This window comes from Xylocopa sonorina, chromosome 3 (assembly GCF_050948175.1).
Source record: "Xylocopa sonorina isolate GNS202 chromosome 3, iyXylSono1_principal, whole genome shotgun sequence".
In the NCBI taxonomy this organism is placed as follows: Eukaryota; Metazoa; Arthropoda; class Insecta; order Hymenoptera; family Apidae; genus Xylocopa; species Xylocopa sonorina.
In genome coordinates, this window is record NC_135195.1 from 16,079,102 (window position 1) to 16,102,689 (window position 23,588).

Below are 23,588 nucleotides of genomic sequence, written 5' to 3' on the forward strand. Positions count from 1 at the left end.
TTGCTGTCACTGGGGATCTCAGAAACAAAGGGACAAGATCGGCGTAACTGAACGATCCCATTTGTATAGAGCACGCCTCTGCGAAGCAAATAAACTGAGATCGAATGAAAGCAAAAGGTAGCTCGTTTTACGAAGCAGGGTTCGTTTCGTCGCGTTGGTCGCATTCGTGAATATTCGATTAGCCAGGTACGTGGTACCGATTTCTGAACGTTGCCCAGTTTCAGTCTCCTGATCACGTATACTTTGAAATACTTTGAAATTTACAGTGAATAACACTGTGAAGTAGGAAATGAAGGAAACCGTTTAGTGAAATTTATTCCGCTCTTCTCACTGATCTACATAGCTAGTTGTGTACAGTGTTGTCTACTTATGTAGTTCGTGAAAAATAAGTAGAAGTTAGTGTGTACTTTTATTGTAAAATTATGAGACAGAACGAGAAGAAACATTGGAAGAGACAGAGGATGCGCTAAATATTTAAAGGAAAAAAGATGACTGAAAGAATAGACGAATGAGTTCTCCCAGAAAGGCAAAGGAAAGTGATGCAGCGGAATAAGTGGAACAGGAGTATATTTGAGGCAAATCGCAGTAAAGGAAACAGGTTTGAGCAGCCAGAAGATAGATTCACGCAGTTGACACATTATTTAACCATTGAGAAGTATGGAGAGCTATAAAGTGAAAACAGATAGTAGAATTATGCAAATGATTACACAATCACCAAAAAGTACTCTTGCTAATAATTAAAAATACAAAAGAAATGTTGCCAACAACACACGGAGTTCCCAAGCGGTCACCCATCTAAGTACTATCCGTGCCTAACGCAGCTTAACTTCGGTGATCGGACGAGAACCGGTGTTTCACCTGCGTAGTATGGTCGTTGACGAAAGATATACTTGCTACTTTGTACATGACCACCTCACTCGTATAAAATTATGCTCTAATTTCTACGTAAATTTATATTGCCATTCATGTATATATACAATTCATTCGTTTGATTTAATTCAGTTCAACGAATCAGTAAATAACAAGCTGTAATTTTTCTATGAGGACAATATTTTACTGTTCTTTTTTTACCGACATCCATCGTAATGATGTCATTAGCCATATGAATTATAAATATCGTCGAAATGCATGTTCGCATAAATGTAGGTTTTATATACATCTTTACGATCGCTCGCGTTCGATATGACCTCTTCCTAATCACTTATCGCCGCAATTTCAAGTAGTTACGATCGTTGTTTAAAATCACTTGAATATTTTCATCGATCGTTCGCGAAACGCGGATAATCGTAAAGTGGCTATAAAGTGGCGAAGCTAGGCAAAAATTCGCGTGAAGTACAAAATATTTTGAAGTTCGGCTGAGTCAACCGAATCATGAATTAATTCTCTTACTCTTCGTTCCTTTCGTTGCCTCTCTCCCTCTCTCTCTCTCTCTCTCTCTATACATGTATTACTCTCATAAATTACACTTACGTAATTCTAACACCCATTTACGTTAGCCTATGATCACTCAACGTGACGTTCTGCGATATTACGCAGATATTACAGCGTGTCAGGATACCTTAAAACCCTTTATGGATTAGATAGAACGTGCCCTCTTGTTCTACGTAAATATGGTTCACTCTATTAGTTGTATTATTTGCAATGGACTATATCATGCGAACTGGGGCACAGAATATTCAAACTGGTGTTTGACAGCAAACACTAGTTGTTTCCGGTCGGACAACCGAGGTTCGTTCCAGCACATGTTGCTTTTTCAATTAATCATTGCATCACACTTTCCACAGCAATTAGTTGCGATGTATAACGCCTGTTAAACCACCATTCAATGACGACACGTGCTATCTCCAAAAAAACTAATCATTATTTGCTCACATATTGTACAGAAGTACATACATGCACGCCTCGAGCTATCTTGATTTTTGTTTCAATTAAAATTTTATTGCCTCTGCTATGTTTTTTTAAGCTCTAGTTTTTTTTCATATGCGTTTACACAGTTAACGGTCGATCGGTTTTCAGTAAAAACGAACAACTTTCGTCGCGTTGCGCAGAAATTGAAAACAAATTCGTCCGTACCCTTTCTTCCGGTTCAGTAGTCTACAATTTTAACAGGATACGTTGTGCTGGTTCAATGAGCGTAGGTGGCAGAATATCTGTTTTATTCCGATAGTTTTAAAAGCTTAAATAATATTGGTAAGCTTTATCAACAAGTCGAAGAAACAAAGCGTATATATTAGTCGATATCGACATTAGAAAAAATGGCACGTTTCATTTGTCTCCCAAGCATTAACGTTCTTCAAAAATTGATCACATTATACAAATAATGGAACAACTTAATTACGTCTCCTAAATCCTACACAACATCGAATTTCTGTTCAAACTGAAACCCAAGGGACGAATACCATTTATTATCGATAAACAATTATTAATAAAGCGCGTACCTTGGCGCATTATCACCCTATTCAGCTCTATCGATTGAACGACTTTATCTTTAAACAATTATTTATCCCCGTTGGGACGATAACACGTGAACAGTTGATAGAATCGTCGTGTATCAAACGAGAACGTACCCTCCGTAATATTCATTATAGATAATAGAGTTCGTCAGCAATTACATAGCAGGATATCGATCTGCCGACATTGCCGCTGATGATCGAGCTATATCGCTCCAGTTAATTCGTACGTAACAGACTTACGAAATAAATATTCCGCGGTATGGTTCGCGTGTGATAATCATGTAAATATCTAACATCCTGAAAACGAGTAACAACGACGCCAGCGAATCTCTGTTTCAATTCCAACGGGGTGGAGCAAGATTTTGATCGTTGCTAAGTAAACGGAACGCAGACTTTGATGTGACATGTATCGTGTAAATGAATATTAGTCGAGTTAATCGATAAAGCAATCATTTGGAGTTCTGATACGTGGAATGTTTTTCATTTATTTGAAAACACTTCCTCGAATCGATCGCTCGAGATTAGTCTTTTCAAGTACGAAGCAGGGAACTTATAACTTTTTTGGATTTATGTTGGAGACTCAAAGAGGATTATCTCTCCTGAGCTCGCGTATATATTCCGTTAGGTTAAATTGCCACGTGCCACGCAAACTTTTGCTATGGATTCTCTCTCTTCCATCTCTCTCTCTCTCTCTCTCATTGTTTTGTGGTGTTCTAAAGCTCTTTAAGCTTTTCAGTGTTCCACGGTTAGTGAAACACGATTAAGTACAAACAGGATTTTGTTTTTTCTCTCTCTCTGTTTCGGATATGATTGTTCTAAAAAACAATCAGGAAAGAATTAGCTCTCTGCGTGCAAATAAATAGTGCCATTGTTCGAACGAAACATTGTTTCCGCGATGAACAACAACTCGTTCACGTTTGTACAACTCGCAGCATTTTGCCAATTGCGAAACTAAGTTCAGAGCGTTTCATAAAAGTAATTTCAGTTTGACAAGTTCGAAAATGTGTTAGCGAAAGCCGATTTTCGTACACGTGGATTTCACTGCACCCAGCTTCGTTGATCAAGGCTAACTTGGTAGCGCCAAGTGGCGGCAGAGCAATTAACGAAATACCAAAGGTCCCAATTCCGGCTACCTCCTTTTCAATCGCAATGCTCGCGAAAGGATACGCATCATTAATCCACGTTTTCCACGAATCCAGCCTCCGTCATAATCAATTCTCACATTTCGGTCTTTCCTTTCCTGCATTAATAACGCTGGTCCAAATAACCAACGAGAGTTGATCGTGGCGAACCCCAGGATCGAACACGGTTCTTCTTGTCCTTCCATCTTTCGCGTCCTTCTCTATTCGCATCACGTTCCATTTCGCATGGAAACCTCTCAACGCCTACGCGCGTGATTTCACGCGGCTGTCTCTGATCCGCAGATTTATGTACGATCATGGTTACCACGTGCCGAGATCATTGATTATGCCTCTATCTTTGGTGACTGTCAACGTGGATGATTTATTCGAATGCGTGCAGTTGCTCCGAACGCCGCGATATTAGCTCCCGATAATTAAATAACAACCGAACCCATTCTATGCTGTGATTAATCGACTGTTATTATTCGTTTTACAGATAAGTACATTTTCTAGCACATAAATTCCAAGGGGTTGTGCGTCTGCTTTCCCTTCTCAACATTGTGATAACAGTATTTCAATTTTTGTTTACGTGTACATTCGTAAAACGTTACACTTGTTCGTCGACGAACAAAATATTGGTAACTGGAAAAGTTCGCTGGAAATTTATTGTTATCAGTGCATACATACCTATGTCGCCTCTCGTGTCCAATGTTCGCTTTTGGATCTCCGCTGTCCACATCTTTCCAGCTATTCTAGCCCAGAATATCTAGAATAACTCGTACAGAAAATTCCCCAAATAATTTCTACAACGGTCCCATTTAACTGGCGAGCGTCATCGATGTCAGCGATTTTTCGCTATCCTACCAAAAAAATCGTGTAAAAAGTACAGCGCGATGAAACTGGATGGAGTTTTAATCTAGACTCATATTCGAGAGGAAAAATAGTGGAGTTGAATAGTTTACGATGAACAATTAATTCCTTTCGCTGAAAAAATCGTATATTTAATGAAAATGTCCAAAATTCGAAGTACCAGTGATGTACTGTCGATCGGATAAATGAAGTTTTTGAAAAGCTTTTTGAACGAGCGATGAAAACGATCAAACACGACGGTGTTTAATTTGTTTACCAGCTCTAGAGCGTGAAATTGAATTACGTTGCCAAGCAATAAAAAAGTTTGCGCCCGGAACTGTATTTCTAAATATAACAAAGGGATTAAAACATCGGATATTGCAAATATTCATTCTTCCAATCGTGAATTAATAAACGTGGAAAATCGTGCGGAAATTTCTTGAACAATTCTTATATTTAAAAAATGAATTCCAATAATTAACAATAAAGTACATCTCAATTTCTCCTCGTAATAAGAAATTCGCATGTTTCGAAGAAATTAACAAAAATATAAAAAACAATTATATACATCGAGGTTTCAATTACGCATACTCCTAAAGTAGTAACTAAAAATCGTACCTAATTATATAAAGAAATTATTTTGTTCGCCGATAATTTGTACAATTGTATAGGTCGCGGGTGTTCGTGCAAGTGTGCTCTTTTATAGAGAAACGATTTAGCCAAATAAACGAAATCTAACACAGAAAATCGTTCGCTCGTTACAGAACTGTAAAAATGTTTCCTTTATTTCGCGTAGTGCATATTTTTTTTTGCATTTTTTTTATATTCTGCGCATATTTCTTGCATATTTACTATATTACACAACATATCGATGGATGGTAGATTATGTCCGTCTTCTTGAATCTCACGCATACGTATTTATATATGTACATACATGCGTACGTACATGGATCACCAATATCTTTGCAAATATACAGCATATCAAATATGTTCAGCTGAGAGTCAATTTAACCGAGAGATAAATTTATCTTCGCTCTGTACACGTGTAGCGTAATTAATAGCGTCGACAAACATCACTTTTTTTCAGTGTAGAAAGAATAAAGGAATGCAAACGAACGCGTACAGTATATTTATCAGAGTTTAACGATGTTAATATAAAATATTCCAGGAAATGCACGCTATTGGAGAATAGAAAAAATCTTATTAACGTTGACCGATGTTAGCTGAACATGGACGATATTTTCTGCATATTAAATTCTTACAAGACGTATCTATTTTACGTGGTCTCCGTATATTATAGCTGCACAAACATACATAGTCTATGTTACTTATTTCGAATAATGACTTGTTAATTTTGCAAAATTCAATTAACATTTCGCATGCATGCATCCACAAATTACATAGCACTCGGAAGTCAAATCGTAATATCCTGTTTTAATGTCGTAATAGCGATCGTGATATCGAAACGGAACATTTTTCGAATATTACCAAATTGTACTCCAACGATTGCTACGTAACATTTGCCGAACGTCTTTCAATCGTAACGGATAGCTTAGTTAGGGGGCTACTTTAATTCACCGAGTCCAAACAAACAATCCTCTCAGCAGAATACTTTTTTCACTTAGAGGGAGAGAAGTCTATTTTCCATAAGATTTTAATTAAATTGATCTTCTGCTTGAAAACACCGTAGACCTTGTTTTTCAACTTGGAGCGACTTACCCGCGACGGAAAATTCTTTCATCTCGATGAAAATTCCGCAGCATCTTGTAATCGAGATAATCGGTATTGCCTCGAAGTAAATAAGGAAAAGAATCGTGTCAGAGATCGAAGGAACTGGCGAGCTCCGTACAATTTTATTAGCGTGTTTCGTCGTATTTCATTTCCAATGGAAATTGAATTTCCCTCGGAAAATCGATTGTTAGCTATTTAACGAGGATAATCGACTTTCAGTCGAAGACGCCGCGTTTTATCTCGCGACGCGTGCGTTTACCCGTAAAAAACCAACCACGAGTACGTTACAGATGAAAGCACAATTATTATATAAATATTACTTAACTGCTATATAAATACCAATAGATATATACACTTTTTATATATTACGTATAGTACATACGATTAAATAATTTATTCGAATCATTTTCTGTCATCTTTTCTCGATTCATCAAGGGATGGATACCGTCCTCGTAGTTGAGGGGCGCAGGTAGCAAAGATATTTCGTTTCGTATTTTGTAATTCATTACTGTACACGTCTAATCCATATACATCGAATAAAAAGTGGTAAACGAATCTATTTAAATTGATCGATTCACGTATGACAGTCTGTCACTTCTACTTAATTTCGAAATAACAATCAGTACAAGACATCGATGCTTTTCGTAAAGACTGATATTTCGCTAGAATTACGCTATCTGTGGTGTAGTGTAGTGGCCAATATTATATCGATACAATTAAGTTCTTCGAGTTTTACTCTGTAGATGATGTCGCAAGTACTTACTGAAGATTCACCATCATAAAATCATTTGTACAATAATCTTATTTCCTACCGTTATAACGACAATGACTGATTTTCTGTTGTACAATACATTTGGAAGATGCAACTAAACGTCTATCAGTTAACTCAAAAGAAGCAGACCACAATTGAAGTGATCCCTCTCGCGATCTACACCGCGTCCTTCCGCTTCAATGCTTTTCCAAAAACGAGATACCACCAACTATATAAATCACAAACCTTTTCATCCGCAATTGTTCATCCTTCGAACTTTCTCGATCGCTTCCCTTCCGAAACAATTGTCACGCCATTCCATCGAGAGCGTACAGTCCTCCTCGAACACGCATCCTTGAACCAGCTACGAACGCGCGGTTCAAACGCTCGCTCGCTCTAACCGGAAACGACTCGAACGTGTCTCGGAGCCAAATGCCGCTTCCAAACTTCCAGCGATGTCCAAGTCGGTCGCGTAACCAATCTCAGCCATTTTGGTCACGCGACGCTGCGACGCTTCGCGATTCTCCCAAATCGGGAGCGTCGGTTCTGCTCACAGATTCACAGGCTCCGTGGCCGTGGCGCTGTCCCGGTTCACACGGAATTCTCGCCACGAGGCCTATATGTACCGTTGCGGATTGCAATGGTACCTGGTCATGCTTTTCAGTACCTTGCGAAGCAGCTGTTGCAGACAGCGCCGGAACGTGATCCCGCACATCGCGTACAGCAGAAAGTTGATGCTGAAGTTGGTATAGTAGAGCAGCATGAAAAATTGCTGCAGACACCAGAGGAGATCGGGCGCGTTCTTGCTAGCCAGGGTGAAGAAGAACACGCATAGCCGAATCACGTAACTGGAAGAACAAGCGTTCGCGTTTTATTATTTCAATCGATGTTCGATCGACTGTGATTATGAGAACGAGCTTTCTTTCCATCGACTCGTGCTCCCTACGTTTGAACGTAACGCGATCGAAAACTCAATTTCGACATTTTGCATCCTCGTGCAACTATAAATTGGCTTCACTCGACAAAGTATGCTTTGCCTAACTCGTAACAAGCATAAAAGAGATAATAAAAGTTCTCGTCGACGGTGCATGGTATCGCGTAATGCGATGCGTGTACCGTCGTTAATGTTCTCGAGCGCGAATTATTCATAACGATCGTCGAGCGGCTCGGGTTTTAGGCATTGACCGATGAAAATGTCCAGGGAGAAATGAGGATTCACAGAGGATTCTCGCATTTCTACATTGCTTGCCGCTAGGTTATTTAAAATAGAGGAGTTCATTTAAGCACGCGCGCTGCGGGTTTCAACAGGATATACAGCCGCTCTGAATAATACCGTATTGGAAGTACTACGGCGTCCCGATGTACGGGATAAATAATAAATGAAACTAAAGTCGAATTCCCTTTTTAGAACGCGCGGAGCGCATTGAAATTCAATCCCATATAGCGGATGAGAAATTATTCGTCGCGATCCTGTGCAAATTAGGATTGCAGTAAAGTCCCGGTAATTGGAATCAATCCGACTAAACGAGGATCTCGCGTGGATCGAAACTTTTATACGCGCAGCTGAAATATTGGTTTCGAGATGCGTTTTAAAATATGGGAACGCCACGCAAAGTGAAAATAACGTATGAAAGTCGTTCGTTACGGTTACGATTGTTCATCTTTTGAAACTGCTGCGTTTATCTCTTACGATGCAACTGAGAACATCCTCTCTAGGGATGTGATCGAGGATGATTAATTGGGAACATATATTTTGGTATTTCCGCGTGCATAGGATTCCACGCGACGTTACTTGCTTGAGTTATTTCAATCATCAATCCGTTCTCGTATATACAAGCAACGAGAGGTACACCTTAAGCCACTGTACTAGCATACTTGCAGAAAATTATAATCGATAACTTGGCATGCTTGTAAAATCTCGAAAAGTACGAAACAACTTAGCTCGAGAAAGATACAACAAGCTCGAAGCTACTTGAAGACAGCTGGAGAAAGGAATTTGTAGAGCATTTTAGCTAAGGATGGGAATAAATCTTCCTACAAAAGCTTACCTTGGTAAATTGAGAAGAATGAAGACCGTGCTAATTAGCAGAAGCATTTTCGTGATGCTTTGCTGATTTCTCGTGGATACGAGATTCCTCGAAGACGATCTGATGTCTGCAACAGAAAGAAACGAGCGAAACGATTTAAGTTCAGAAACTGATGCTCCTCGGGCTGTTCAGGTGGCATGTATACACGTGCTTTAAACATCGCGATGAACATGCTCGAACTCCCTGCTTTAGATCAGAGTCTCTCAACCTTAATCCCAAATTTTCTAGTTCCGATACGTTATTTCATTCGTGAAGCATCACCGCTCCGGATAGAGTAATTTCCCACCGGATGCGTGTTTAGTTGCGCGAATCCTTAATCAGAGCGTATTAAATGGTAATCCCATTCGAGGTTACGGCAACGTCAACGTATGCTTCGCCTCTCTAATTTAACTTCTCGTTTTCCGTGGCAGTCGAGATTAACCAAAAAGTTTGGAATAACCATCATAACATATACCAATTCCGACTGGTTTCACGAGCGAACGGTCGAAAGTTGAAAAGTGTTACAGCGTGGAAAAAAACTTGCTACTGGTCGCATGGGAGAATCTTTTTATAAAACGACGATTCGTCCGACAAAGTGAAGCGTAGATCCCAACAAAAGTTCAATAAATTCCATGGAATTTGGCGCGTGGAAATTCCTAATGTACTATAATATTCGAACCCACGCTACTTCCAACGAGACTATCGCAACTATAGTTTCAGGCAGCAGCTTGTTGGAAGCAGTTCGTTCGATTGGACGATGCGACGCTCAATTACGCTCCAGCTTCGAGTACAATCAGAGAGGATTAAAACGCCTATGAGGGGACCACTGGTTGCGTCTAAAATCAGGATGGTCGACGTAAACCACCGATGGCTGTGCTCCGCGACGCGTTAAACGCGGCTGAAGAGATCGAGGTATTGAACCGAGGGTGAAAGCGATTGCATTCGATCACGTTTCCGGTGGGACACGATAAAGCGGGGGATGAACGGGGATAAACGGAGACGGATAAAAGCGGAGGTATTACTTACGTATACAACGAGTCCCTATTTCGGGCAGCTGACAGGCGTTTCGCGGTGTGGACGGTGGCGCGGACGTGGTCTGATGCCGAGAATGATGGGAATGGTTGTTCTTCGACGAGTGAAACGATTGCTGCGAGGGTGGCCGCCTCCCTCCTACCACTGCTCCCATTTTTATACCCCCGGCACCGTTGTTACTGCTACTGGCACTCTGGAAATTGAAGACGAACGTTAACGAGGGGTTTCTCTATGTGTACACGGTTTCGTTTCTCGTTATTCAAATTCTTCTCGCTTTATTAATGAAAATATTTATTACCAGCCCCAAAGTGCTCGTTACTCTCTCGAAATTTTACTAATATTTGCAGCGTAAAACCGGGAATATTTTTCACAATTTTTTATCAACTACTTTAGCAGAGATTTTCAAAATAGTAGGATGTGTTAGGCTTTCGTATTCCCACCCTCCGGGTCTTGGATTTCTGAGATGGTTAAATTTGGCTCGGAGGTTGCTACGATGAAATATTTCGGACAAAGCATTAAAGAGAGGACGGCGTATTGAATCCATCTCTTCTGTAATCACCATTATCCGCACCCCATGGGCACTGCCTCCTCTTGACCTACATATCTTCCGCTGAAACTACCCGAATAATGACTACGACTATCACTCCCTACTCACACGTTCAGAGCCATTCAAAGTCCTGAAACTTTGCCTAAGTATAGACTCCAGTTATTCCTGGCCCTTAACAGTTAGTACGAGTTTGCAGATGGGGTTGTATGTTCTGGGAATCGGCTGTTCGAATGGGGCGCTTTATGTAACCCATTCATTGCCGTTCGAAATTCTATCCTACTAGTTCTCGCGCACGATTCAATCGACGATCCAAAAATCCAGGGGAAAAATAAGAGCAACTTGGTAATAAAAGTCTACGAAACGAGCATAACTTTTCGACGATGATATCAGTTTCTTGAAACGTCATCTCTGGCGTACTCAGTATCATCAGATAGGGGTATTGTATCCGCTTATCACAAAGATGTCACTTCGACATCGAAGTGATCCACGTATCCATGCAATGTATAGAGTTTCCCGTTCGAATAATTACGAATGAGTATTTCAGTTTGTTCATCGCCGGGAAACTTATCAGTGTACAAAGTTTCATTCTATATCGGCAACGCGAAGGTTCGAAACTCTTCTTGTAAGAACAGTGTAGTCTCAAATCGTAACATCGATGTCACTCATACCTCTGGTAAACTGGGAAGTATGTTATCGAACCACGCTCATCGAGTGCATACAAGTTAAGTAACCGAGAGCAGCTGCTGTGTTACTCGCAAGCTTCGCTTAATGAATTTCAAGCTAAAATATGTTGTCGGTAAATATTATGATTGTGAACAAATATTGTGTCAAGGACTTCGCTCTCGAGGACGTCTCCGTTTTGATAAGCAATGCGTTTTATCGTAACTCATGGTTTAAAAACCTCTATCTTTCCAAAGGCCTTCGCTTAAACCCCGCGCAATTTAATAGTATTTTTGGCGTAGATGGAAAATTGTGCGCCCTTTTGATAAATTCTTTGCACGCACACGACTCCATGCACTCGGTTTACCGCGTTCCATTTGCATACGCGCGCTCGCAGAATTTTCCGCGAGCTTTACACGCAATTCGAGATAAAAACCGGGGCAGCCGTTCGTTTCTTTGATTTCCATCGGCGCTCGCGCGCGCAACGGACAACAAAATCTTCCGTGTAATCCTGAATTAAAATGTTTCAACCGTGAGAAAATGGAAAATGTTGGCCCCGGCTACGAAATTCCACTTTCTATTGCTTTTCAGTTATTTTTCCGTTGTTTATTCGTCGAAAATAGAATACGCACCAGTGGAGGACATTACGATTGTAACGTCAGCGAGCGTTTCCGTTGCGGAAGCCATCCGCCGCCCACGCTCACTCTCTGCGAAACTATCCTCGGTTTAATCGCAAGTGTTGGAATCCTCTGGAGTACGGGATACCTACAATCCGCGGGCAATTAAACAGGAACAACGACAACTGGTTTAGAGTTATGTGACACTGGCAACAAGTTCAATATTTAGTCGGAGATTTACTGTGATACATCGTGGCGATCGTATCTAGTCATTAAGACGAGAACAATGGACTCAAATTAAACGACACTGACCGTATCTAATGCTCTTGATAGCATTCGAAAGTAGCTGTTATACGCGATTTCGTCGTGCGATGACTGTATCTATCTTAAATCGATAGTCGGGAATGTGCAGTCATTGTACGACGATGTTTTAGAGGATAGGATCGCAATAACCTGGTTACTTATTAGAAGTTTAATCCATTTTAAATCGAAAGGGTGAAGGAAATACAAACGTGACCCAAAAAATTTAGGGTCGATGAAAGAGCGCACTCGAACTGCTATATCAGCGTGCTTTTATGTAGATTTCATGGTAATTAAAGTCGAAAGTGCGCGCGTGTATATGATTTGCTCGTTACGCTTGAACCAGACCGCGCGGCGTTAACGAACCGCCGATGTTATCGGGTGGCACTGAATCTATAAAACTGTCCAATAATTTCGAGTAGAAATAATACAGCACGGAAAAGCGCACGCGTCACTTATTGTACACCTCACGGTTTCTGTTCGATTGGAAGTATTTAAATGTAAAGTTGCGAACGCGAGGAAATTAAAGTCAATTTGATTCGTAACAATATTAATTTCGTCGAACTGAACCAGATGGGGAAAGCGAGCGAGCAAAAATATTCCGCATCTCGTTATTACGTTCGACGGTACGAAAAGCACTTGGTGGAAACGAAATTATATCTTTTTAGTCTGAGAAGAATACCGAATGCCCTCCGTTTCGATAAATAGAGGGTAGTTTTCTCTCCATTGGAAACTCGCTAACGCGGGCAAAGACCGCCAAATTACTTTATTCGAAACTTCGGAATCGAGACAAAAAATTGTTCTGCCCGCACCAGGTTTTTTCTTCGAATCGGTATAATAAAATTCATTTCTCGTGGGAGGTTTAATTGTATGGGTTACGTTCACGAAGAAAACGCGCAACCGGTGAGTTAGAAAAGAGATACACGCGTTTCTGCTTCTCGCTGTTCTGCTATGACTACATTACCTCACCGCTATATTATTGTAATTCGCGTTTCCGCGTCCAGGCTACTATAAAAGGCGGTACACGTCCTGGGGTAAGTAAGCAGTATCTGTAAAAATATTTATCGGCGATGATATTTAACGATGGCTCTTATCGCACAGACCACGACTTCCTTGAGGATTGCGAAGTATTCCCAAGAGAATCGCGATCATTTTCAATTGACGATTCTTAACTTTTAGTCTTTTCTCTGATCCTCGTAATTACACTCAAAGCCTCTTTATTTCGCCCTCTACTCCCGACGGATAATTTTGATCCCTGGTACGAAACTTCAACCAAAATCCCTTCTCTGGCATCAACGTGAAACTCTTTCTATCCAACCGCATAGGAATCTGCGTTTTATTACAGGCTTCCAGCCTGCAACGCCACACTAAATAAAACAACGCGACTTTGCACTCCAACATGGCCAGTCTGTTCCCGATACAGAACCTGGGTCCCAATCCAAACGGCACGTAAGCAGGGTGCGTCGGTTCGCCGTTTAAAAATCGATCAGGATCGAACCTGGTTGGCTCTGGGTAATATTTCGGGTCGCGATGCATAGCCAGCGGTAGGTACCACACAATATCGCCTGGTTTCACGGTGATCGGTTTCGAAGTTGCCGTTGCTGGCGGAAACTCGAACTCCTTCACGCATACGCGATCCAGAAACTGTGCCGCGATGTAGAGTCTGAGAACTTCGTTGATCACAGCGTCCAAGTACCGCGTACTCTTCAAGGAGTCGTAAGTCGGCTTCCCCCCGGTTTTTCGCACCACCTCCTCGATCTCCGCGTAGAGGGTGGCTTGCACCTCGGGATTCACGGCGATCTCGTGTATCGCGAAGCAGATCAAGTTGGATATCCCGTCGAACCCAGCGAGGAAAAAGATGAACGCTTCGCAGGCCATGTCCTCGATCGTTAGTCCCTTTCCATCCCTGTTTCTGGACTCCATCATCAGCTGGATCATGTCCGGTCGATAGATGCCCTGTTTTAGAGACAGCTTGAGTAACGTTGCCGATTGTATTTCTATGGGAACGCGATGATAGAATTTTCAGAAGGACGAGGAAACGAGATGGGTAGAAGTTGAGAGCTTTGCGTTAGGAATTAGGAAAACTGAAGGAGAATTTATATTCTCGTAACGAGGGATTAGGTTTGAGCGTGAAATAGCGTGAAACAGCGATAAAGGAGATTTGGTAGATTAGTGGCACGAAGAAGACCGTTGTAAATGTTTGTGGTTAGCAGATGGGATGATAGATGAGGCCTTTAAAATGCAAATTACGGGAAATTAACAGGTTCACTGTTCGCTCTGAGCTGAGAGCGTTAACGTTAAACATACTACACGAATCATAGTGATCTCTAGATACATGTAGTGCAGCCATCTGTTCGGGTTATAGTTTCATTAAAACATCAAGTTGGTCACAAAACGTTGTAAAATACGAGCAATTTTAATTTGTTAAGCAAAAACGAAGATAAAGAGAATCGTAACCAAAATTTCATACCACAACGATATCGCTTTCTTAATGATGATGATAGTAGTAATAAAAAAAAAATCATCGCGTACATGTGCACGCGAAAATACTGAAAGCATCAAAACAAGCAGACTGATGACGCTTTTGTTATCTCTTCGATTCGATAATAGTATCACATTTAGAATGTTTCATATCGCTTTTCAAAGCGATATGGGAAACCTATTTTCGTATCATAGTGATGCGATGAAATCCGCGGCACTCCGATAAATCCTTCAAACGTTATTAAAGAATGACCATCTAGTCGCGACTGTACATTTCCTTTGCCCTTTTCCAATATTAAATTAAAGGAACGTCCTTCTTGTTCCTTCAATCCCGGAAAGATTGCGATTTAACCTAGTTAGGAAACAGAAACTTCATCAACTTATGGAATGCTCAACATACAGTCTGTTGCACAAGTTTGTATACACATCAAATGTTTCAAGTATTAAAATTATTCTTATTATATATTCTTTTTCGATCAGATTTAACGTTATCCTTTTTAAGGACGAATATTTTATTAAGAAAAGAAATAGTTTCACACTTCTTTGTGTGTTTATATCACTCCTTTTTCGGAACAGCAATATGATTTGCTGATATATGCTCTTCTTTAATCTTCTACTAAAGATCCAAGGCACATTGTCAGGTCTTTTTTAGAATTTTTAAAATCTGCATCCCTATGCAGAGTCTGCTATAGGTATGGTGCAACATAATACGTGGTATTTGTATACCTATAGATCACTATTGATTGAAAAAAATCAAACAACGGCGGCACCACCTACGTACGTGGTACTTTTGTTCGTGCAGAGGGTTTTATTGGCATTCACGCCAAAGGTACTGGCTGTAAAACCGATAAAATTTCTATATACCTGTACTCGATTCGACTACAGAACTGATCATACGAGAACATGGACGTCAAAAATAATTATGGTGAATTTGATTATGAGTGAGATACAATTTGCCATTCAACCTACCTTCTCCTCTCTCGTCTTAACCGTGTCTGCCACGAGGCGCACAAGGTATTCCCGGGCGTTATCATTGACCATCTTAATGCCCAACAGCCTCATTATGCTCGAGAAGTTCTTTCCTATCGCGAACTTGAGCGAAAGAGAGGACATGAAGTTCAGCGTCTCTTTGGCAAAGACGTAGAACTTGTTCTCCGGGTCTCTCATCGAGTCCACCGCGTAACCAAAGTTACAACTAGCCACCACGTCGTTCGCGTATCGACGAAAGACCTCCTTTGTGTCGAACACCTGTCCCTCTTTCGATCCCCTCGCAATTAAATCCGTCAAATTGTCCGCGCAGTCGCTGATCAAACCGAACATGACCCTCATCTTGCTAGAGGTGAATATCGGGCTCAGTAACCTGTTAGAAAGTTTCCGTTCAATCGCTCGGTTTGCATGGGATATTTATTTAGTCGCGAATATCGACCACGCTTCGAAGATCTCATAAAGAATGGAGGATATTCAATTCGATACACCCCGATACATCCACGCTCCAAAACGCCACGACTTTGTTTTCTCGGTTATACTACTCTGTGTAGGTTAACAGGCATCGCACCGCTACGTATAAATATTTGAACGTACAGTGGTTTGTGGAAAAATGATACGCCACTGTCTTTCAGGACGATACGATACGAGAGAACAGATGAAATCAACCCTCCGTATCGGATTCCAATTTGCAGTTACGTTGCAACCCTCGTCTATGCACGCAGCAACGAGAATACGATCGAAGTGTACGCCGAGCTTAAAAGGGGTGGCGAATTGAAATTACCTCCTCATTTCTCTCCAACGATCGCCACGAAGTGTTAGCAGATTCTTGCCCATCAGCGGATCCAGATCCTCGTCGACGAAGCCGCGATGGTCGCAGAAATGGTCGAAGTTGGTAACGGTGACAGAGGTGATCAGTTCAGGGTCGCGAATCACTATCACCGGTGTCGTGAAGTGGTAGAAACCGAAATACTTGGCGTGCGCGAAACGATGGTACGGTTTTTGGAGGCACTCGAGCATAGAAACGCGACGCAACACGTACGGCGCCATGTTGCCTAAGATGGGAATCGGTGGTAGATGCGGAAGATCGAGGTGTCTGAAATGGGTTAGCGGTTTCCGCAGAAAGTAATAGATGAGACAGACTCCTAGTAGGAAAGATAGGATTAACGTCAACGAGTCCATGTTGACGGTGTTAAGCTCTCATGGAAGATTTAACTGATCGAGGAACTGTCTCGAGAGGGTTTACGCGGCACAACTCTGATGAATTACACGAATTCTAAAACGTAATATACTCTCGTACGACTGCGAGTGACGAAATAACTCGAATCACGTAACGAAGTTACGGTCATGTGACTTTGGAAACAACACAGGGACGTAACAAGATTTCAACTTCGCTCGTTTCGCATTTCTGAACAGTTTGCTACTGACGGAACAGATATCGTCGACGATAGAGTAAAAATAAAGATAGTATTCGACGCAAGTAGAGAAGCTGCCTCGATTAGAAAGCAATAAAGCCATCCACGTGTAGTGTCGTGTTTATAATCGTGCTGGTTGCAAATGGATTTCATCAACGAATCGGTTCAATCCCAGCTATTGATGTAGATCCATTATACTTGGCATTGAATCGCAGACAACTTTGAATGTTGGTCAAGAATGTATGCTTGCACAATCACACGTATGTCGATGTTCATCCTCGTATAGCGAACTGTGCAACTCTTTCAAGCACTTTTGCTCGGAGCGCAATTCATTTGAAAAGAAAAGGGATCTGTTTTCAGTGGAAAAACTGCGCTGAAGAGCACTATTGCGTTAATTGCGTTTGCCAACTGACGACTACCATCCAGGTGTAATTCAATTTCTTCTCTTGAAGAAAACGAGTAAACCAGAGAAACAAATACCATTGGAGCTCCGTCGTAAATCTCATTCGCCTGTGCAATTATCGATTTTCGATGATGCAGCTTCGTTACTCTAATAATTGTGCTCTTGATTACAAGGTAACACTCTCAGGATCTGTTTCTCGTCCTTTCCTCCTTTCTTAGAGTCCTTACAGATAAACGTTGCGCACCGCAACTGATTTCTTTTAACCTTGTAAAAATGAGGTGAAGTTTTCAAGTACCAAACTAGAGTTCAGAAAAAAAATTCAGTTATCACCGTTCGAGTGTATCACTTTACGCGTGTCGAAACGAGAAAAGGAATGGTTTTACAAGTCATCCGAGACCATTTACGCCCCTGTATCCGCCTACTATCGATTCGTCGTATCATTGACCGAAGACAAAGCGGTTCGTCATGCAAATTCAGAAACCAAGTTCCCCTGACATGATCGAAATCACGGTACAGCTAAATATAGACGGAGTAACAGCGGGAGAAGTACAAAGCGATTTTTATCGAAACCTGTATTAAGGTTAGACACGTGTCTATTGGAAAAAAGACAATGGGGACGGCACCACCATTCGGGATCCTTATTATATGAATAGCTTCAGTGAATCACTAAGTTGGACAGCTTTGAATCATGTAATACATTTAATAGGTGGTTTTTTTATGAGATAAACGATTCTACCTTTTTTGCAGTACCTTTTATACATTGATTAAAGAAATACACCTGAATTATATCGAATATCATTAGTATTTAATTGAAGCAAGGAATATTTAGTTAACTCGGAAGGGCTGAGGCTTTTGAATCTCAAGAATTCGCTTGCATGATTTCCGTGTGTTTAAAAATATACAATATACACTTCCATGCACATACAGCAATGTAGCGATAACCCACACGCTAAACGCAGATACGCTATGCGACGTAAAAATGAATTATACCAGTCTATCAACAAAACGCGGTAAAATGGCTGTCGACCAAAGAGTTGACGATCATGCGAAACCCATTATCTAAGTTCCGCCTTTCAACTACACAGTGTCGATCGATCGGCGTATCGTCGACAGCCTAGATAGGCGTGAACAACGTCGTGGCGCTAATTTCCAATGCATCGTGCATCGCGCACCGTATCCTTCGCTACTTTTAAACGATACACCCACTATCCGTCCCACTGTTTTAATTCACGAACACCCTACGTAGACAAATATGATTGATCAAATCTGTGAGCCTCGTCCAGAGGGACAGGCGACGGTGTTCCGTATCGCGCGATTCGCGACACCGCGACGAACCGTTATGGACCGACGCATCGGGAAAGAATCGATCAGAGCGGACACCCGTGGACGGGTAGAAAACGAGATCCAGGTTGAATCCATAAAGATGAATGGCGAACGGTTACATAAGCCGGAGATATTTATACAACGATCGAAAATAGTCGACTCGTAAGCCATCACCGTCTACTATCGACAGCCACGGACGAGTTATAGTTTCGTATGGGAGAAGATATTCGGTGATATACGAGGTCGGCCTCGTGGGGCCACGGAAATTGTTTCGTTCGATTTTAGAACGGTGACTGCGTCCAGTTTTGTTCGCTAGCGATGATCAAATCGGAAATACTCGCTCCTCTGAACTTGTCTCGCGCGATTATTTCATTCAATGTGCCAGGTATATCGGTTTTAACGTCTAACGCGTGTTATCGGCTTTTCGCAGCTGCACCCTTCAACAATTTTTTCATCCTACGTAACGTGTAAAAATATATTTTAGATACACGCGTTTTATGTATTACTCTCCGCGTAACGCATAAAAAGTGAATAAATTTATTAGGATGATACACGCGTATCGTAAACAAGATGGTCATATGCAATTCTGCGATCGGCTGTAATATTCGGTTGAACTACCCGAAGGAATAGTTTATGACTTTGCTACGCTCCTTCTATCAGCTGCGTGTATATGCCATTGCGTTTCATTTCCCAATAACGTTCAGACGAAATTGCTAATTGTTATTGGCTGCTGCGTCGTAAATCGAGCTTGCATCGCCGGCCCGTTTTAATAACGCGGGAACCTTGAATAATACGCGCCGCAACGATGTATACAAAGCGAACCCACGCAACCGAAATGAAGTATAGCCCGGAGTTAAAGATAGAAAAAAAAATTTCATACGGTAAAATTAATGGTCACCAATCGGTACACCGCTTGTCGCGCGACTGCTTTTTAAAAGTGGCGATACTTCAAACGATTTCGCAAGGTCAGCTTAATCCTCTCCAACGAACTAGCATCGTGCGTTGGATCGTTGGGAAACGAAAGAGACTGAAATTACATTCAACACAATTTTTAATATCAGAAAAAAAGGATTTTCATGTTTACGAGAACAAACAGTTTCTCTCAACTGAAATAAAAAAAATATATAGTAAACCGCAGCATAGATGGTTTAAATACGCAACGCGCTTTCGCGTTTCCTCACGATGCCAAGGAATATTTCAAACGCGATGAATTTTCAGTAAAAAGTTCGCTTGTTTACTCCTCCCATTTCAGCAGAGCATTAATTTCAGCAACAGTAGTTCACGAACAACGCGCCTCTCATCGACACGAATTTCCGTGAATCGTACACGCGTTCGTCGTTTACCAGGTTCCAAATGAATATGCTTACCGTTTCATTGAGAAACTGTTTCTCAACACTCTCTTTATGATTGCATTAAACAACCCGACGATGAGATTGACGCGGAATTCCGAACGAACCGTTGTTTCATTAAACGCAAAAGACGTCCATGGAATGCGAGCAACCAATTTCGTATTCGCTGCGCATCCTCGCGAAGAGGACAGTTTTCCGTTTGGCAAAATAAGAGCTCGAAGCTCTTTTCAAAAGCCATCTATTAGTAAGATGGTAATATTGTATTACCAGCAGAAGAATAATAAACTAAACTAAAATGGACCGCGGACTGCACGCGAACATGTCTCACGAGACGCGGGCGAACGCCTGAGCGGTCGCCGACATTTTGGAGAACGCACGTGTCTGTAGCGATGCAGCACGATTGGCGGTCTTTCAATTGAAACAACTGATTTCCTGAATTCCGTACTTTCACTGTTTGCCATAAGTAAGCTAATAATGTTCACGGTTTATGATTTTAAGCCATTCATTGCCAATTACTCCCGTAGTGCGAGCTACAAGTTTAAATTGATCGCAATTGATCACTCATTGAAATTGCATGTTTCCTGTGAAGTAAAATCTTGGTCCCCAAGGCAAGACGCTTTCAATTTGCCTAAAAGCAAAAACAGTTCAGAAAAAAAGTTACTTCTATTTTACGTTTTAGTTCACTTTGTTAATGTATATAGACAAATAATCGTATGCGACTACGTAATGGCGGTATTGTGACTAGAATTCCCGCTTGCGGTTTCCTTGTGGTTTATTGGACCGTCAGTAACGTCTGTACCTGTATAATGTGTCGTTTACACTGTAGTCTGTAGGGCAATCTTCGCCCATATGGGCCGCCACGACTGATGGAAATAGCAATCACCGTTTAGAAACGACGCAGCGAGCCTCGTGTACAGAACGTATTTAGACATAACAATATCTAAGAAGGGCCATGATAAAATAAATTACGAGCTAGCTGAAGGAATTTCAGAAATTTCCCGGAATAATTTAAGAAAATCTCAATTTAAGATGAATGCTAATTTCTCTATAAAACTGCTGGTACCAAATGGTACATTAAATGAAATTCTCCTTTTAAGTTTTTTAAACAGTAATTTACCATGATAGGTAATGTTATTAAGAAAATGAACAACCGAAAACATGTAAATATTGCTAAAAATACATGCAATTCTCGTAATAAATGCGTTCGTGCTATTGTTTCTCTAACATAAATTACGAACCGTAACAATCACAGTAATATCTGCTGATAGTATGTATTGAAATTATATTCTGAATTATTTTCAGAACAGCAGCTTATCTATACATATATAACATCGCGTATATCATGAAATGCAATAAAACATGTAATTACTATATTCAAATTTAATCAGGATTACAGAACCGAAATAAAGTAGATAATTATTAATTACTGGGATACGCTAAGCGAATTAAATCCAAACGCCACCAAACAGAAAGTGAATTAGTAAGCACAATAGGAGATTACCAATAATGATAAATGTCATCTCCATTTAATTTATTGCTATCAATTGGGAATCGTAATCTATCAAATGGCATGTGTTATGATTTAAATAACACGACCACGAATTACCATTAGCCGTAGCTCCACTCTGCAAAATTTGATTTTTTTCGAAATAGAACACTATCCACTTCGGTGTTCAATCTATACGATAGACATTGACGGCAAGCGAGAATATTTGCACAGGATATGCAGCCGTCAAAGTGTTATGAAGCATCGAAGTAAATAAATTTCGTAGTACTCAAAGAACACGTATAATTCGTTAGAGACACTTCGACAAGCTGATCCAACGCTGTCTACTCTCCCATCGTATCGAGTTTGGTTCAGATCATAATAATCCGAGCGTTTCGCGTGCTACGCGAGTTCGTTTCGAAAAACCGAGTCGACACGAATAAGATGTCGCTCAGCGTGCATTTCACGGTTGGTGTTTTCTTTTCGCGCAAGAAAAACATAAGATATCGTCGAGTTACGAGAGCGGAGGCTGAGCGACGCCACGCGTTCGAAATAGGGACGTCCATTAGCTGTCGAACTTCTAGACGAGAAGAGGGCGTCGCTTTTTGCTCGGCTGATTCATCGGTAAACCGCTCGAAATATACTACGCACCGAATATTCGGCTCGTACGGAAAAGGTTCACCGAAGTTACACGCGCTCTTCCATCGCGAACGCCTTTAGTAAAAAACAAGAAGTTGGAATCTAGTCTGACGCCAAGTAGCGTACACCCAAAATGGCGTTCACTCGACCGTCAACCTATCAAGCTCAATTATAACAAGCTTCCACCTAATATCACTACGAATCGTCAACCCTCGAACGATTGACGCTCGAAAAGTGTTCGCTTACCGGAATCTGGTTTAAATTGATGTCCGATCGTTCCGTGCTGGGGCAATCAGTGGACGTCGCCGAGGTCTGCTTGAACCGCCTGCTGAACCTCAACAAGTTCCTCATGATCATGGTGTTCATCACGATGATCAGCACCGACGGTGCGATCAGGCTGGCGATGCTGTCGATGATGCTGATTATCTTCATCGTCTCCAGGTACTCGACTTTCAGATCACAATACTCCTCCCCGTCTCGGCTGACGACCACGCCAGCCGTGACGAACGAGTACGAGTGACTGACCAACGCTAGGATCACCAACACCAGCACGATAGTCTTCGCTCGAGCGATAGTGCATATATGGGGTCTGTGCAGAGGGTACTGTACAGCTATGAACCTCTCGACGGTGAACGCGACTATCAGCCATACGCTCAAAGAGCTGCAGACGGCGCTCACGTAAACCAGAGTCTCGCACCAGCCGTCTTTGTTGAACACTTTCCATTCTATCGTGTTATTCAACCAGACTAGCAGCAAAGTGATCAGAAAACCGAAGTCTGCCGTGGCAAGAGCTGCTAGATAGTAGCTGGAGCTTCGTATCCTGAGGTGTGTATTCAAGAACACGATACAGGACAACAGGTTGCCGACCAAGCCCAAAAGAATGATCGAGGGTATGTAGTACTGGTGGAAAAAGTCGAGCAGGAAGTACAACGAGTGGCACGCCTCCATTGGTTTCTCCTCGAGATCGAAGCCAGGCTCGAAGCTTCTGTTCCTGTTGGAAGTTAGGTTACCCCAGGTGGTAGGGGAGACGGAGCGTCTGGAACGTGCCGACGCGTCCATACTCGAGGATTCCTGCATGCACCTCGTGTGTGGCTCGAAAGTCGACGTGATGGAGAACATGATGTTCTCTTTCTTCCTTCTTTTTGCCCGCGTCTCGACAGGACGCACTTGGTTTTAAACTTGCTCGCTCCTCGACTTCGAAAAGTCCAAGTGTCAGCTGTCGATCGATCGTTTCGGATCGGAAAAGAGATATTCTTGGTATTTCTTGAACGACGTTCGTGACGTTCGAGAGAGTATCGATGGAATCTGACAATTTCCCGTGGACAAATCTCCGGCGAGCGTCTATCCGCTGGTTTATCTCCCGTAATCCTTTGTATCGCGC

General features: G+C 41.6%; 2 protein-coding genes and 1 non-coding gene across 3 annotated transcripts; all 3 read right to left on the reverse strand.

The window, feature by feature from the left end:
- Positions 1-758: 758 nt before the first annotated feature.
- On the reverse strand, positions 759-879 carry LOC143422567 (5S ribosomal RNA). The gene has a single exon (XR_013101740.1). It is a non-coding gene; the product is annotated as a 5S ribosomal RNA (ribosomal RNA).
- Positions 880-7,446: 6,567 nt separating this feature from the next.
- On the reverse strand, positions 7,447-23,373 carry LOC143422139 (uncharacterized). The gene is made up of 4 exons (XM_076892580.1): positions 22,454-23,373; positions 9,998-10,196; positions 8,954-9,059; positions 7,447-7,753 (listed from the first exon to the last, which is right to left on the reverse strand). The coding sequence occupies exons 1-4, from the start codon at positions 23,324-23,326 to the stop codon at positions 7,522-7,524; spliced, it is 1,410 nt and encodes a 469-aa protein (XP_076748695.1). The 5' UTR covers positions 23,327-23,373; the 3' UTR covers positions 7,447-7,521.
- LOC143422135 (cytochrome P450 9e2-like) lies at positions 13,197-16,774 on the reverse strand. Its single transcript, XM_076892575.1, has 3 exons — positions 16,377-16,774; positions 15,578-15,968; positions 13,197-14,083 (listed from the first exon to the last, which is right to left on the reverse strand). The coding sequence occupies exons 1-3, from the start codon at positions 16,772-16,774 to the stop codon at positions 13,334-13,336; spliced, it is 1,539 nt and encodes a 512-aa protein (XP_076748690.1). The 3' UTR covers positions 13,197-13,333.
- Positions 23,374-23,588: the final 215 nt, after the last annotated feature.

Bases quoted from the DNA above. Each gene is read 5' to 3' on its own strand.
- LOC143422139 (XM_076892580.1), bottom strand. From the start codon at position 23,326: ATGTTCTCCATCACGTCGACTTTCGAGCCACACACGAGGTGCATGCAG. The intron at 10,197-22,453 runs GTAAGCGAACAC...TTCAATTTCCAG, and splicing joins TCAATTTAAACCAGATTCCG to AGTGCCAGTAGCAGTAACAA. The intron at 9,060-9,997 runs GTAAGTAATACC...TTTCTGTTGCAG, and splicing joins AATAGGGACTCGTTGTATAC to ACATCAGATCGTCTTCGAGG.
- LOC143422135 (XM_076892575.1), bottom strand. From the start codon at position 16,774: ATGGACTCGTTGACGTTAATCCTATCTTTCCTACTAGGAGTCTGTCTC. The intron at 15,969-16,376 runs GTAATTTCAATT...ACTTTCTAACAG, and splicing joins CGTTGGAGAGAAATGAGGAG to GTTACTGAGCCCGATATTCA. The intron at 14,084-15,577 runs GTAGGTTGAATG...TCTCTAAAACAG, and splicing joins TTAAGACGAGAGAGGAGAAG to GGCATCTATCGACCGGACAT.